Genomic DNA, 13,295 nt, shown 5'->3' on the forward strand with positions numbered 1-13,295 from the left:
AAATTTTGTAAGCTAATTCACTGCAAAAATGCCTACCATCGAGAAATACGAATATCGTTAGAACACAGATATACTTCACATAAAAAGCTATATTTTTAATAGAAGAACGTCATTTAATTGATTTGTAAGCGTTGAAATAGCTTAGATTTCAAGCAGAGAGGCTCAAATGCCTAAACTCAGTGTTTGATGGCGATGAAGAACATCTACAAACTATTCGCTGAATGTTGAAACATGGGCATGGAAAAGGTCTCAGACAGTTAATTTGTGAATTTTTAATTAGTTAACCACAAAACTGTGAAGCTTTCTATTTTGATACAGGGTCGTATTCAGAATTTGTATCTTCCTGCGCTCATTTATCCATTTCTTCGATGTCGTATACACTGCGATATTTGTGCAAACATACCGATAAGTGTTGTTTTCCAATGGCATATGCCACGAGGACACACACTTTCCAGTCATCTGGCCATGTCTACAGGACATCATCGTGGGGAGACTGTGACTGGCGTGTCCTGATCCTATCCGGGTTCCTCCTGCTCCAGTCCTTACTACCGGCTGCGAAGCAGGAGCCCCACCAGGTAAGAGTACCAGGTAAGAGCGATCGATTAAGCAAAATGTTATTTCTTGATATTATTCAGCAGTTTCAAATATTCATTATTATGAACATTTAAAAAGCGGATGTCAAGTGCTTTTCTAGACAACGCCCTTGACGCTGAATATCACTGCCTTAAATATCAGTCATAATATAGTAGTCCCAATCTTTTGATGACTCTTTGCATGCGCCACTTTTGTATGCATTACTTGCCGGTGTGAAAATTTTTTCATCACGCACCCAAAATTATTATTTTTCTCGTGCTCTCGTGCGGTGAGCTAGGGAATCTCGAATCATCGCGATTCGCGGTTTTGTTGACTGTTGTGCAAGGCCCTGTAACGCCCTACATTGGCATAGGGCTGATGTGTTTTTTGCAGAGCGTGTCTTCATTTTTCATAGCCACGTTGCATTGACGTCAACGTGTGACGGCCTACCGTGCTTTGAAAGCGCGAATTGAAACGAATCGAATCAGCCTTTTCGTCTGTTGTGAGACAGCGTTCGAATCAGAGTTGGCTGCTATCTTAATTAAAAAAGTGCTGCTGTTGAGCCGAGGCATAGATAATTAATTACTTATTTTGACTAGGTGAGTACTGTAACCCGCCTACCTACTATTGTAATATTGGACGGTGCCCGACAGTGCAAACAGGGCCGCGCCTGGGGCGATTTGACCAAGTGTCTTGAAATTCTCACAAACCACTTGACAACCACCGTGTAGAAGCCAGAAGGCCTAGAGAGGGGGAGAACTTCTTTTGAGCCACGTGACTATATTTTGCCCTCAGCCTCCGGCGCCCTGTTTTCACCAGCATCTTCCCTCAGGTCAATATTAATATTAACCTGAGGGCTGAGGCCAGTTTTACCAGCAAAAATTGTAGGCTGCCGGATTTTATGCTTAAAGTTATTCTTTAAATGTTGTTAATACTTATTTCAGCCAGCATAAGTTCTATGCCTCTATTTTTCACATAACATTTTTATTTTGTGTGAATGGCTGCACATTATAAAAATTAGACTTCTAGAATAAAAATAGTGGCAGTAGGCTATTTTTCTGTTGATAAAACTGGCCTCTGTTCTGTACCCCTTTTGTAGTTGCTAAATCCTCTAGCTTACAGTGGTGACTGGTGACTCACCAGTGGTGAGAGCCTAAGTCAGGGTCCAAGTTGCACTATAAAATAGGTTAACTTGCTTGACAAACTATTTAAAAGAATAGTGGTTTTTACAATGGGTGAAGTAAAACTTAAACTTTTTGCTATGAATTCCCTTTTCAGGCACTCACTCTCCCTCTCCATCTCACTCTTCTTCTCTCATTCTTTCTTTCCTCTCCCCATCTCTCTCTCTCTCTCTCTCTCTCTCTCTCTCTCTCTCTCTCTCTCTCTCTCTCTCTCTCTCTCTCTCTCTCTCTCTCTCTCTCTCTCCCTCTCTCCCTCTCTCCCTCTTTAAACTCCCTCCATTTTCCCTGCTGATGAGACAGCATGATCAGATGGACCATACTACATTTGTTGTCCACCATTTGGATTTTCCCTCAAAATGCAGATCTTATTGCTGTTTTTTTTTTTACAAGTTTCTTTCCCATGAAGTCAGCCACATGGGCAATCTTGTACTGAGACATTCTTCTTGAGACATTCTTCTTGAGACATTCTTGACATTCTTGAGACGTGTCTGGGAACACGTCACTAATTTTTCTTAATGCCAGTCATTCTGTGAGCCCATATGTTGGGTATATTTCATAAATAAATTCATATTTTAATACATTAATCTCCCACCTGTGTCTTGTGGGTATATCTCCTGACTACCTAGTACCTGTGTATGCCAATTTCCACATGTGTCCTTTTGTGTGAACTTTCAGAGAGCCATGCAGAGAGTGGCATTACCAGTGCTGTTGCTGCTCCTCACTCTTGGAGGAGTGAGGTCCCAGGCAGCAGAAGACCCGGATTCCGATGTTACTGTGGAGACTGAGGTAGGTGTGATTGTTGCAAATTTGGCCTCTCAGCATTGTTCAATTTAACCATATAAGTTATGCAGTTTATTGCTGGCTTTGATGTTACACACTGGCATATAACCCATGTGTTAATTCCACTACTGCAGATCCAGACCACTCTATGTACCCCTTCCCCCATTGACAGGGCGAAGAGGGCGCGCCAGAGGAGATCCCCTACGCGTCGCCGACGGTACCCCGTGACGCCTTTTTCGCGGAGCATTTCGACGACCCTGCCGCCTTCGAACGCCGCTGGGTTCGCTCCCAGGCAAAGAAAGACGGCGCCGACGATGAGATCGCTAAATATGACGGTAAGTTATGGCAAAAATGACCATTATGAAAAGCGGGAACTCAAAGGAATGTGATATGTGATGCCTTGTAGGAACTCGTAGTGTGATGTACGAAAACAGCAACCATATGCAATGCTGAGTTTAGTATGTGGCTTCATTGACCACCACTCTTTGTCTAACAGAGTAACCTCTGTATGATATGCCACCCAGTCCCATCCAAAGTACTTTTTTTTTTGAAAATGCAAGTTTTTTTCCAAAGTACTTGGTTCCAGCTACCTCATATCCTAATGTTCATCTTGTATCCCTAAAGTGACGAACTGACCCTAATCTTGCTCCACTGTGCAGGCGAGTGGGAGATCGCGCCGCTGGTGAAGCACGCGCTCCAGGGCGATCGCGGACTGGTGCTCAAGACACGCGCCAAGCACGCAGCCATCAGCAGCCGCCTCACCAAGCCGTTCCACTTCCTCACCAAGCCGCTGGTGGTTCAGTATGAGGTGAGTCGGGGAGACGAGTGGTCAGGGCCGGGCGGTGGGACGCTTCAGATGGCTGCTGCCGGCTGGCCACCGCTGGGGAAAGGCTCAACTCAGCTGTGGTGCAGTTGATTGAATGTCTTATGTTACTGTTGTTGTGTTTTTTTCTTCGATTTTTTCGTGCGCCATATGAGTTGTGCACTGTTGCCCTGCTGTTCTTGGCCAGCTTGGTGACTGAGCGTGCGTGTGCCGTACTCAGGTGAACCTGCAGAACGGTCAGGAGTGCGGCGGCGCCTACCTGAAGCTGCTCTCGGACTCCCCGGACCTGAGCCCGGCCGGCTTCCGCGACCAGACGCCGTACACCATCATGTTTGGGCCGGACAAGTGCGGCAACGACAACAAGGTGCATTTACCTCCCGCTGACCGGGCTGCAATGAGGGTTCTTTTCGGCCGTTACCGGATTATTCTCAGATGGGGAATTCAAGTTTCACTAACCCCAGAGTGAATCCACGTCTATATTATGTTCAGTCTTGAACTGCTTCTGCTTTCTTGAGTGTTGCAATGTGTGTGCAACATGTGTATTATGTATTATTTGCTCAAACTTCAAGCTAACCGTTTCCCTTCCCCGACCTGTCCGCAGCTGCACTTCATCTTCCGTCACCGCAACCCTGTGACGGGCCAGTATGAGGAGAAGCACGCTAAGCGTGCCACGGGTGCCATCGACTCGGCGTTCACGGACAAGGCCACCCACCTGTACCGTCTAGTAGTGCGGCCCGACAACTCGTTCGAGATCTACCTGGACGACAAGGTGGGTTACGACCCTCACAAACTCTCATATTACGGCGAACCTTTGATGGTATATATACGCTGAACCCCAACAGCACTGAAAAAAGTTGGCTTGTCATGGCGGAACGAGCGACGATGACTTGGAGGGCCTGAGATGCCTTTCTGCTGGCCGTTCCGTCCGCTTCGATAGTCTTTTTGTTTCGCTTTTTTATTACAGTTTCCTAAGTGAACGCCGTTTAGCCTAGATGTTACGCGCCCCCAAACATTATCATGCTCAGGATTTCCTTCCCGTCACTCCCTATCTCCTGTTTCCGTATAACATCGATACTGCAGCTACGGTACATCTGTGACACTGACATATGTACATGACCATCACGGTAATAAACCTGATGGGGTTGCTGTAACCGGTACATTCACATGTGGTAATACAGTTCGTTTCCCATTACCGTGATCACTAATCACTGTGATCGTGGATTGGGTTGGGCCAGCCTTCCCCACCCGTGTTTCATTTAGCCGAGCCGGTCATTGCCCCTCTTCTCCGGCCGTGTCTGTGTACAGAGAGCAGACTAGTGTGCTGGGGTCAATGGCCCGGCCATTGCCGTCAGGCGTGCGTGACCGCGACTAATGTGTGTAAGTGGTGGCCGATCACGAGCAACTTCTAGCGTTCAAATATCTGACGGAGGGAAGGGCTCCGGGGAGGGCGTTCGGTTTGTTGAGTGGGGAGGGGTGGGGCTCGTTGAAAACTCACTATGTGACGTGGGATGACAAGGGGGGGGGGGGGGCGGTACTCGGTGGGTAGAGACGGACTGACTGTCCAACCGTCTCTGTTTGGGCAGTTTGGGTTAACTACTGCTGCTCCATACTGGGTGGTGGGTGCTCTGCATTCCGCTGTTCATTATATTTACGGCACGGGTATGTTCCATTCCAGCCGGCCGGACGAGTAATTAGACCGGCTGGACTGGACACGCTAGGCTCATTATGCACACCAGCTGTGCTAACATCAAGCGGATTAATATGCAATCTCTGCAATATGAATGCGTCTGTTCGGACCGTTCTAATCTATGTTTAACTCTCCGGTCCGCGTTGCCGTTGACCCATGTGTAAATATATGCATGCATCTACCATAAAGCTGACCGTCGCCTGTCGTTCTTATGCTGACCTGTGACCGACCGGTGTCCGTCTGCAGGTGGTGAACAGCGGTAACCTGTTGGAGGACATGACACCGCCGGTGAACCCGCCCGAGGAGATTGACGATCCGACCGACTCGCGGCCGGCCGACTGGGACGAGCGCGAGAAGATCCCCGATCCGGACGCCACGGTGAGTCGCACGACACACGGCTGGAACTTTCTGGTCATCACAGCATCCGTTTATCACATCCCACCCGCCGTCCCTGCTGGGCGCATCCGTCTCATTTCATTCATCCCCGTCCGGCACATTTTGTTCGTCAAGACCGTCCATCTGTTACATTTGACTTACTCTGCCCTTCCGTTTTTTTTTTTTTTTTAACTCATTCCATCCCCATCTGTCATGTCGGTCAGTCTCCACGTTTCATCTTATCTCATTCCGTTCGTCACTTTCAAGTTGATACAGCCTAAATTGGTCGATGATTGAAGTACGACTGCCTCCAAATGCTGCTTAATCTCTGAGCGTTCGATTAGTCCCGCTGTCCGGCTGTGTGGCCGCCGGGTCCTGTGACGGTAGTATGACTCGTGTCCCGCGCCTCGCCCGTCCACAGAAGCCGGACGACTGGGACGAGGACGCTCCAGCCAAGATCGTGGACACGTCGGCCGAGATGCCGGCAGGCTGGCTGGAGGACGAGCCAGAGATGGTGCCAGACCCGGAGGCCGAGAAACCCGACGACTGGTCAGTTACAGGGGGAGGAGTGGCACTGGAACTGACAATGACAGACACATGCTGACACTGACACTGAGACTGACACTGACACTGACACTGACACTGAGACTGGCACTGACACTGACACTAACACTGACACTGAGAAGGGAAATGATAACGCTGGATTGTTCCTGGCACGGGTGTTTTGTGTGATTTTGCAAATACGAGAACACTGTTCTGAACGGGTGAAAGAGAAATTTGTAAGAAGTATTATACTCTTATGCAGCAACACGTACGAATAATCGATACTTTTATCATCATGTGGCGCTCCCAATGTCGTAGTCTGTAAGATTTTTGTTGAACTCGGTACTTTTTTACTTTGTGCTTTATCCGCCCTGCCGGCGCATAATAATGTCTGGCCCGGAGCAATACCGCTGACCTGACCGGACCTTGCCCACCCTGCCGCAGGGACACGGAGATGGACGGCGAGTGGGAGCCGGCGCTCATCTCCAACCCGGCCTGTGCCAACGCACCCGGCTGCGGGCCCTGGAAGGCGCCCATGGTGGACAACCCGGCCTACAAGGGCAAGTGGAGGGCGCCCATGATCGACAACCCCGCCTACAAGGGCAAATGGGCGCCGCGACGCATCGCCAACCCGGCCTACTTCAAGGACACCGAGCCCTTCAAGATGACATCGATTGTGAGTGACTACGTGGAACGGTAGAGGAATATTTGGAATGGATAGGGCGTCTGATTGCTGCATACTGCATTGCAGCATGCATCATGCTGAATGGTAATTAAACCGGTCGACACTGTTTTTGGGGTTTGTGTGTAGTAAGTATTGAAAATGTCTCAAATGTATGCATATCTTGGTCTGAAATTCTCAAGTTGTTATTCACTTTTTCATATTTGGATCTGTTCGACTGACATCAATGTCTCAATTGTTTTCAGGGCGCCGTCGGCATGGAGCTGTGGTCGATGTCGGACGGCATCTACTTCGACAACATCCTCATCTCGGACTCGCTGGTGGACGCCCAGCAGTTTGCCGAGGAGACCTTCCAGCTTAAGTCCAAGAAACGCCAAAGCAAGGAGGTGAGGCGGCCGGGAACCGAGAGGGCTTGGTTTGCTAATCGGTGGAACTGATGCTAGTCGGTCGATCTGGTCTGTCGGTCTGTGGTCGGAGTGGTCTGCCGGTCTGCGGTCGAAGTTGTGTGTCTGGTCTACAGCAGGACTGGGCTGTCAGACTGTTGTTGGCCTGGTCGGTCAGACTGGTCTGCCGGTTTTTGGTAGAACTGGCCTGACGGTGTCTGATATTTGTCAGCTCTTTGTGTGTTTTTTTTTCGGAGTAGGGAGACGCAGCTGACAGGCTGAGTTCCTCCATATGCAGTACATGCAGCAGTTGCAGCACCGTGTCGAGACCTGCTCCCCGTCACGTCCCGCCCCGTGGGCCAACCACGCGTTAGGCCTGGATCGGTGACCGGACTTGGATCGGTCGGCTGGGCGGTGTAGCTGCTGGGTAATACGGGCTGGTGCCCGACCGCCTATTTGCCTAATTGCATTCCTGATCTGAATACCTACGCGGCGGCTCGACGCTGCCCCACTCAGGCCGATTATCCGTACAACTGGCGTCGGTAGCGGTTGGCGGCGGGACAGAGCCGGTACAAGCTGCCCGTGACTGCCTCCTGTGGCCCCTACCGTAAAAGTACGTCGAGCAGTTTGCAAAGAAACAGCTTATCGTTACCCGGCTCGCAAGTTATCGATTGTTACCGGTGCGGTCTATCGGATATTGGGTTGTTAACGGAGCAACTACGTCGGCCGACGTCTTTCTGACGAGTAATCACATTTGGTGTCCCGTGTCGTTCAGATGTTTTGCGTATACTTGCCCTGAGCTGCAGCTTAGTGGGTCGGTAAAGTGCACTCAGTTATCCGTGAGCCGGCCTCAGATATCTCGTACATCCCCTGTAATCGGTGCCTTCGACTTGCACGATGATGAGTCACGTGCATTATAAATGTTACAGGCAATGTGTGGAATCAGGCATTCTATAGAATGCCTAGGCATTCTATAGAATGCCTGACCGACCAGGCATTCTATAGAATCCCTAGGTATTCTATAGAATGCCTGACCCACCAGGGATTCTATAGAATCCCTAGGCATTCTAAAGAATGCCTGATTTTCAGGCATTCTATAGAATGCCTAGGAAATACACGAATCTTTCCAACATATAAGTGTATGTTGTATAAGATTATGAGCACAGACCGACATGTAACATTATTATTTTCTGCCAGGCTACCTTGCGTTCAGCTATTTATGTTCATTCAGTCAAATGTTCATTCAGTCAAATTTTCCGGTCAGGTATTCAATCTGACCTTATTAGGTCAAATTGTATCAGGATTTCATTCTGAGAGTACAGAGTATTTATCTTAACGCTAGAAAGACGATGGTGGTAATGTCAATATCGGAAACGCCTTTGGTAAAAAAATTACACAGAAAAAATTGACAAATCGTCCATTTTTTGAGGTGTTTGCCTTCTAAGGAATTGATTTAAGGTCAAACTGGAGAAAACGGCTAGGAGCCAAAAATGGACAAAAATTGGGCTGACCTAAAAAAATGGCTTAGCTATTTGTTTTAGAAATGGCACCCTTTCGAACATTGCCAAAGAAGAACTGAAGTAAAATTTCATAATTTTGAGTCTTTGACGACCTTTCGAATACCGGATGGCCCAGAGGTCAAGCTGGAAGGGGAGATCGAACAACACCTAATCCGGCTCTTGTTACGGCCGGGCCACCGCCCAGACGTGGAATAATGAACCATTTATTCAGGTTATTCCCTGACATTACGGTGTAGGTTGAGCTGTCCATGTATGTATATTGAGAGTCGTTACACGAAGTGCTTATGACGACATAAAATGTGACCTTTGGTGTATTTTTCACCTTCATTTCTAACATCAGAACAAAGCCATCGTCATTCGCAATCACTTTCGATTCAAGCCTACGGTCCACCCTCCCAGCCAACACTCTTCTAATGCAGCTTCGTATCTGTAGCAGCATAATCCTCCGAGGGTAACCGTTTAAGCGACTGGTTGGCCTGTGACTCTCCCGCGTGCCTTGCGCCGTGGCTCTCCCGTGCCAACGGAATTGGATCAGCTGCTGCTTGCGGCGCACCATTTGGTGGTCGGCATAGCCCAATACCTCCCTCGCTTCCTCTCAGCTCATTGCCCTGAAATGGTGTGAGGTGACGACCGGCCTAGGCCAACAATGAAAATTAGGTAAACAAATAGCATTACTGCCACTGACCCCTAATTTTCGAAGTGTGTTTCGGACAATCAAAATACTTAGGCATTCTATAGAATGCCTGGGAGCTTAAGCCAGGCATTCTATAGAATGCCTAAGCAGTCAGGGATTCTATAGAATGCCTAGGGATTCTATAGAATGCCTGGTCGATCAGGCATTCTATAGAATGCCTAGGCATTCTATAGAATGCCTGATTCCACACATTGCCTGTAACATAAACATTGGTTTGGTAACTACCCACTTACCCGTATCCAATAATTCTTCACTGTTTTACTCACTAGTAAAACCTATTTCCTGGGATTGCCTGTCGACGTGAGGCACCCGCTGACTTGGTGGATTTCTTACACGCCTGCATACTGCGCAGTGTTCATTTTTACGGGCACGCCCTCCGCGCTATCGCGGTGCCTTCCTTTCCGCGCCCCCGGCCGTCGGGAGGGCTTACTCGCCGACAGAGTGATTGGACGGGCCCCACTATCATCAGCCTGCGTCCGGGTGACGCAGCACGAGCGGAGCCGGATGAGCCGGATCCCCCGCCGTGACCCGTTGCATCCGGTAGCCCGCTAAATCTGGGCTGTGCCGAATTTCGTCCGTTTTGACCTTGCTGAATCCGATCCGGACGGGATCGGTCCATTCAAAGCCGGCGACAGCCGTACCGGGACTGGATCCATCCGATCTGACCCGGCTTCATCCGGACCGGAATGTGATCTTTCTTTATTTCCATTAACCACCACGTGGTTATTTCGGTAAGGTGTTATAAGTATCGGTCACTTTTCGTCCTCCGCCTCCTCGAAGTTTGTCCGAGAAAGTCGTTCTTAATCGACGTGAGCTGACTGCTGGGTTGGTATATTTAGGTAATGGTCCTTGACTGTGTCCCGACTGTCAATCGGTGGGCTGCTATCAAGGCGAGATCGAGTAGGTTCAAGCATGGAACTGTTAACATCCTTTTTTTCTTTTCCTTGGAAGTATTCGAAACTCAGGAGATTTGTCAACTGCACGCCTGCTGCTGATGTTTTTAACTTTTACATTAGTTCAGACTTCAAGCCGATTCCGGGTAAGAATTTCTCGTGAACTACAAATGTTGACTGGAATCGAATGGTATTTGAAGTATCGAGTAACATTGTCAATGATGTAAATGACATTTGAAGTATCCAGAGGAAAACGCAGTTACACTAGTTGATTCAACAGTGAGACTAAAAAAGTAGTACAACCCGTCGTGACTCCGCCTCATCCCTGACCGGCCGACTCTTCACCCACAGGCGGGCGTCATTGAGCGTTTCCTGAAGTACAGCAACGAGCGGCCGTGGCTGTACGCGGTGTACGTGCTGCTGCTGGCGCTGCCCGTGGTGCTGATCGCCTTCTTCTGCTGCTCCGGGCCGTCCAACAAGGTGGGTGTGTTCTGCTGTCGGGGACTGGAGACTGGTCGTGAAGGTGGGTGGGTGAGAGGGGATGGAGCGAGCCGGTAGTCTGCTGCCAGTTGTATGTGGTGTAATTGATGTTGTCTGTTGTCTGTCATTGCTTCTGTTCGGATGTCTGGCCGTATGTGTACCGCCTGCCAGCACTTGCCGTCTCTGCTGCTCCGTTTTTCAATCGGTGTGCGAGCGTACATCTGATTAGGGCGATGGACTTTTGAGGCTGAGCGGACCGGCGGATGGTTCCGCCAGTCATTTCTGGCCGTATTTGCGGCTTGCCACCTTAGGAAGTCTGACTGACAGCTCCAACCTTCGTTCACCCAGGCGGACGCTGCCGGCCGGCGCAAGAAGACCGACGAGCCGGAGCAGGACGATGAGGTGCCCGCCGACGGAGATGAGCAGGAGGAGGAGCAGGACGAACAAGAGGAGCAGGAGGAACAGGAGGACGCTGGCGAGGAACAGGAGGAGCAGGAGGAGTCGCCCGAGGCGGCAGGAGACGCCGCCGGACAGGAGCAGGAGGAAGGAGAACCGCACAAGGTAGGGTAGTGACATGTTTACGGGGCTGGACGTGGGGGGTATTGCGTTATCCCTGCTTATATAAGCATCTTTAAGGAGTTTGTCATCAAGTTCAAATTTTCCGGACATACCATACCATGGACAATTTCCGGTACTAATTGGAAGAAACGAGGCATATATAACTTGAATCATAGATGAGACCTCATTTCATGTTCATGTTAACATGGATCCATGTTGTCTATGAATGAGGTAATTACAGTTCCGATAACCTCATTGAAAGGAAACACAGTGAACCATCGTTGAAGCTCGTATAAGAACATAATAGCCGTCCCATAAGTGCAGTATTTTGCCCGTAAAGGTCACGCATTGTTTCGCGATTGGAGAACAATTGCGCTTCTCTGTTTTGCTCTGTGACCAATGTTGGACAGTAATTGCGCTGCCGCCATTTCCGGCGAATTACTGAAGTCTGGAAAAAGTCGCGGCACCCGTGTCGATCCTCTCGGTATCCCTGCTGGGCGAGAAGTCAGGGCTCTGGCAACGGCACGGGGCGGGGTATTAGAGGCCGGGGACTGCTTGGGACGGCGATGGGACGTCTGGGACTGTCTTGAACTGTGATGGGACGTCTGGAACTGCCTGGGGATATGGGAGGACGTCCCGGTACTGACTGTCGGCCTGTCTGCCCGCCAGGACAGCGGCGATGAGAGGGCGGCGCCCGGCGGCGAGGGTGACGCGCCACGGTCGCCGCCGCGCCGCCGCCGGCCGCGGCGTGACTGAGCGGCCGTCGGGCCGGCGCCCGGCGGCTACCGCTCGGAGCCCGGCCACTAGTCAACCCGTGCCGCGCGCACAGACAGGACACGGCCCCGGGGGCCACGCAGCTGCCTTGTGGTGGCCGGCCGGTGTGACGCTCTGACAGGCCGGGCCGGGCCGGCCACTGCAGATGGACGGAGGATCAGTAAGGGACCGGGCTCGATACGGGCTCATATCCGTGCCGGAGACAGACTGAGACAGGGATGGGGGGATGTGACACGACAGACTGAGTCGGGTTGGGGAATTTGACGTGACGAGGCGAGGGTATGCGACATGAAGGACGGAGGGGTGGGTCGAGAAGCAGCGTGGTGGTATGTGTGGCTTGAGTTTGACGGATCAATTCGAACAACCGTTGAGACGCAGCGCCGGCTGGCGTGCAGTGAGTGACTGGGTACTGTGTGCGTCGGTGGAATAATTGGGGGACATTGCCAATGGTTAGCATCGATATCCATGTATCGCTTGTATGTGTTATAAATCGTATTCGTTTGTTGGTTTTCCGTTTGTTTGTGTTCATTATAATATACAGTGGCTTGCATGTATAGTCGCTTGTTCTTGTGAGGGATGGTGTATTTGTTCCCGTTCCTTTTCAGGAAGTGTTTTTGCACGGTGATACCCAATAAACAATCACACGATACATAATGTCTTCTTTGCAACTGCGAAGAACGGGAGTGAACGTCGATAACCAAAGCTCGGGGTGTATGCCGATTTGTTATACCGATCTAATAGCCAATGCCTGCACGACATCACTGTTTTCCGCCACTGCCATCTCCTGTGAACTGTGTCTGACTTCTGTGACGTTCAGCCCTCGCGTGCTGTTTAGTTGCCTGCTGTGACAATCCGCTGCCGTGAGCCGCCTGTCGTTGCGACATCCCCTTTCTCAGTCGGCCGAGCTGCAGTGAGAAAATGCTCTATAGCGTCGGTCGTCTGTGGGGCTAGTGTAGGCGGTGCAGCGGTAACGACCCCGTCTGGTGGACACTGGATGGCTACAAGGATGAGGCCTCATTGCCACTTTCCAGGCGGCCGTTGTCAGCCGACTGTCTATACTGTGTCTTCATTTTCCACCATCCTTGCGACAGCCGAGTGTAATGTCTCCTAAACATCCTTGTGCAAATGAGATAGTGCACTCAGAGATAATTTGGCCGGGTAGGTGCTGTTTGTTATCTTACTATGTGTACTAGTCTCATTTTGCGACGTAAATAACTCATCAGTTATGCCAGGAACCCTGGGAAGGATTGTTCGCTTCCTCCTTGGTTGTTATTGAGGGCTGCTCAGTCTTGTGGCTATTTATCACTCCTGTCAATAGTGGCTATTCCATGAAATAACCATGAACGGTC

The 13,295-nt window shown here is 50.2% G+C and overlaps 1 protein-coding gene across 6 annotated transcripts; it reads left to right on the forward strand.

Moving 5' to 3' along the window:
- Window positions 1-460: 460 nt before the first annotated feature.
- LOC122375578 (calnexin-like) lies at window positions 461-12,595 on the forward strand. Of its 6 annotated transcripts, none has more exons than XM_043355070.1 (13): window positions 461-575; window positions 2,430-2,540; window positions 2,707-2,869; window positions 3,194-3,342; window positions 3,578-3,721; window positions 3,959-4,126; window positions 5,291-5,422; window positions 5,841-5,968; window positions 6,407-6,638; window positions 6,890-7,030; window positions 10,486-10,614; window positions 10,963-11,175; window positions 11,847-12,595. In XM_043355070.1, the coding sequence occupies exons 2-13, from the start codon at window positions 2,436-2,438 to the stop codon at window positions 11,853-11,855; spliced, it is 1,713 nt and encodes a 570-aa protein (XP_043211005.1). In that variant the 5' UTR covers window positions 461-575; window positions 2,430-2,435; the 3' UTR covers window positions 11,856-12,595. The 6 variants fall into 6 exon arrangements, with proteins under 6 accessions (XP_043211005.1, XP_043211003.1, XP_043211006.1 ...); XM_043355068.1 differs by having other exon boundaries at window positions 478-575; window positions 11,842-12,595; XM_043355071.1 differs by lacking the exon at window positions 461-575 and adding an exon at window positions 745-1,172 and having other exon boundaries at window positions 11,842-12,595.
- Window positions 12,596-13,295: the final 700 nt, after the last annotated feature.

The sequence above is a fragment of the Amphibalanus amphitrite genome, unplaced genomic scaffold, assembly GCF_019059575.1.
Source record: "Amphibalanus amphitrite isolate SeventyFive unplaced genomic scaffold, NRLGWU_Aamphi_draft 001875F_arrow, whole genome shotgun sequence".
Lineage (NCBI taxonomy): Eukaryota > Metazoa > Arthropoda > Thecostraca > Balanomorpha > Balanidae > Amphibalanus > Amphibalanus amphitrite.

What these genes read in the sequence shown, in the direction of transcription:
- LOC122375578 (XM_043355068.1), top strand. Translation starts at nt 2,436, where the DNA reads ATGCAGAGAGTGGCATTACCAGTGCTGTTGCTGCTCCTCACTCTTGGA. An exon ending in ATGTTACTGTGGAGACTGAG is followed by an intron (nt 2,541 to 2,706) that starts GTAGGTGTGATT and finishes CCCCATTGACAG; the next exon opens with GGCGAAGAGGGCGCGCCAGA. An exon ending in GCCGAGAAACCCGACGACTG is followed by an intron (nt 5,969 to 6,406) that starts GTCAGTTACAGG and finishes ACCCTGCCGCAG; the next exon opens with GGACACGGAGATGGACGGCG.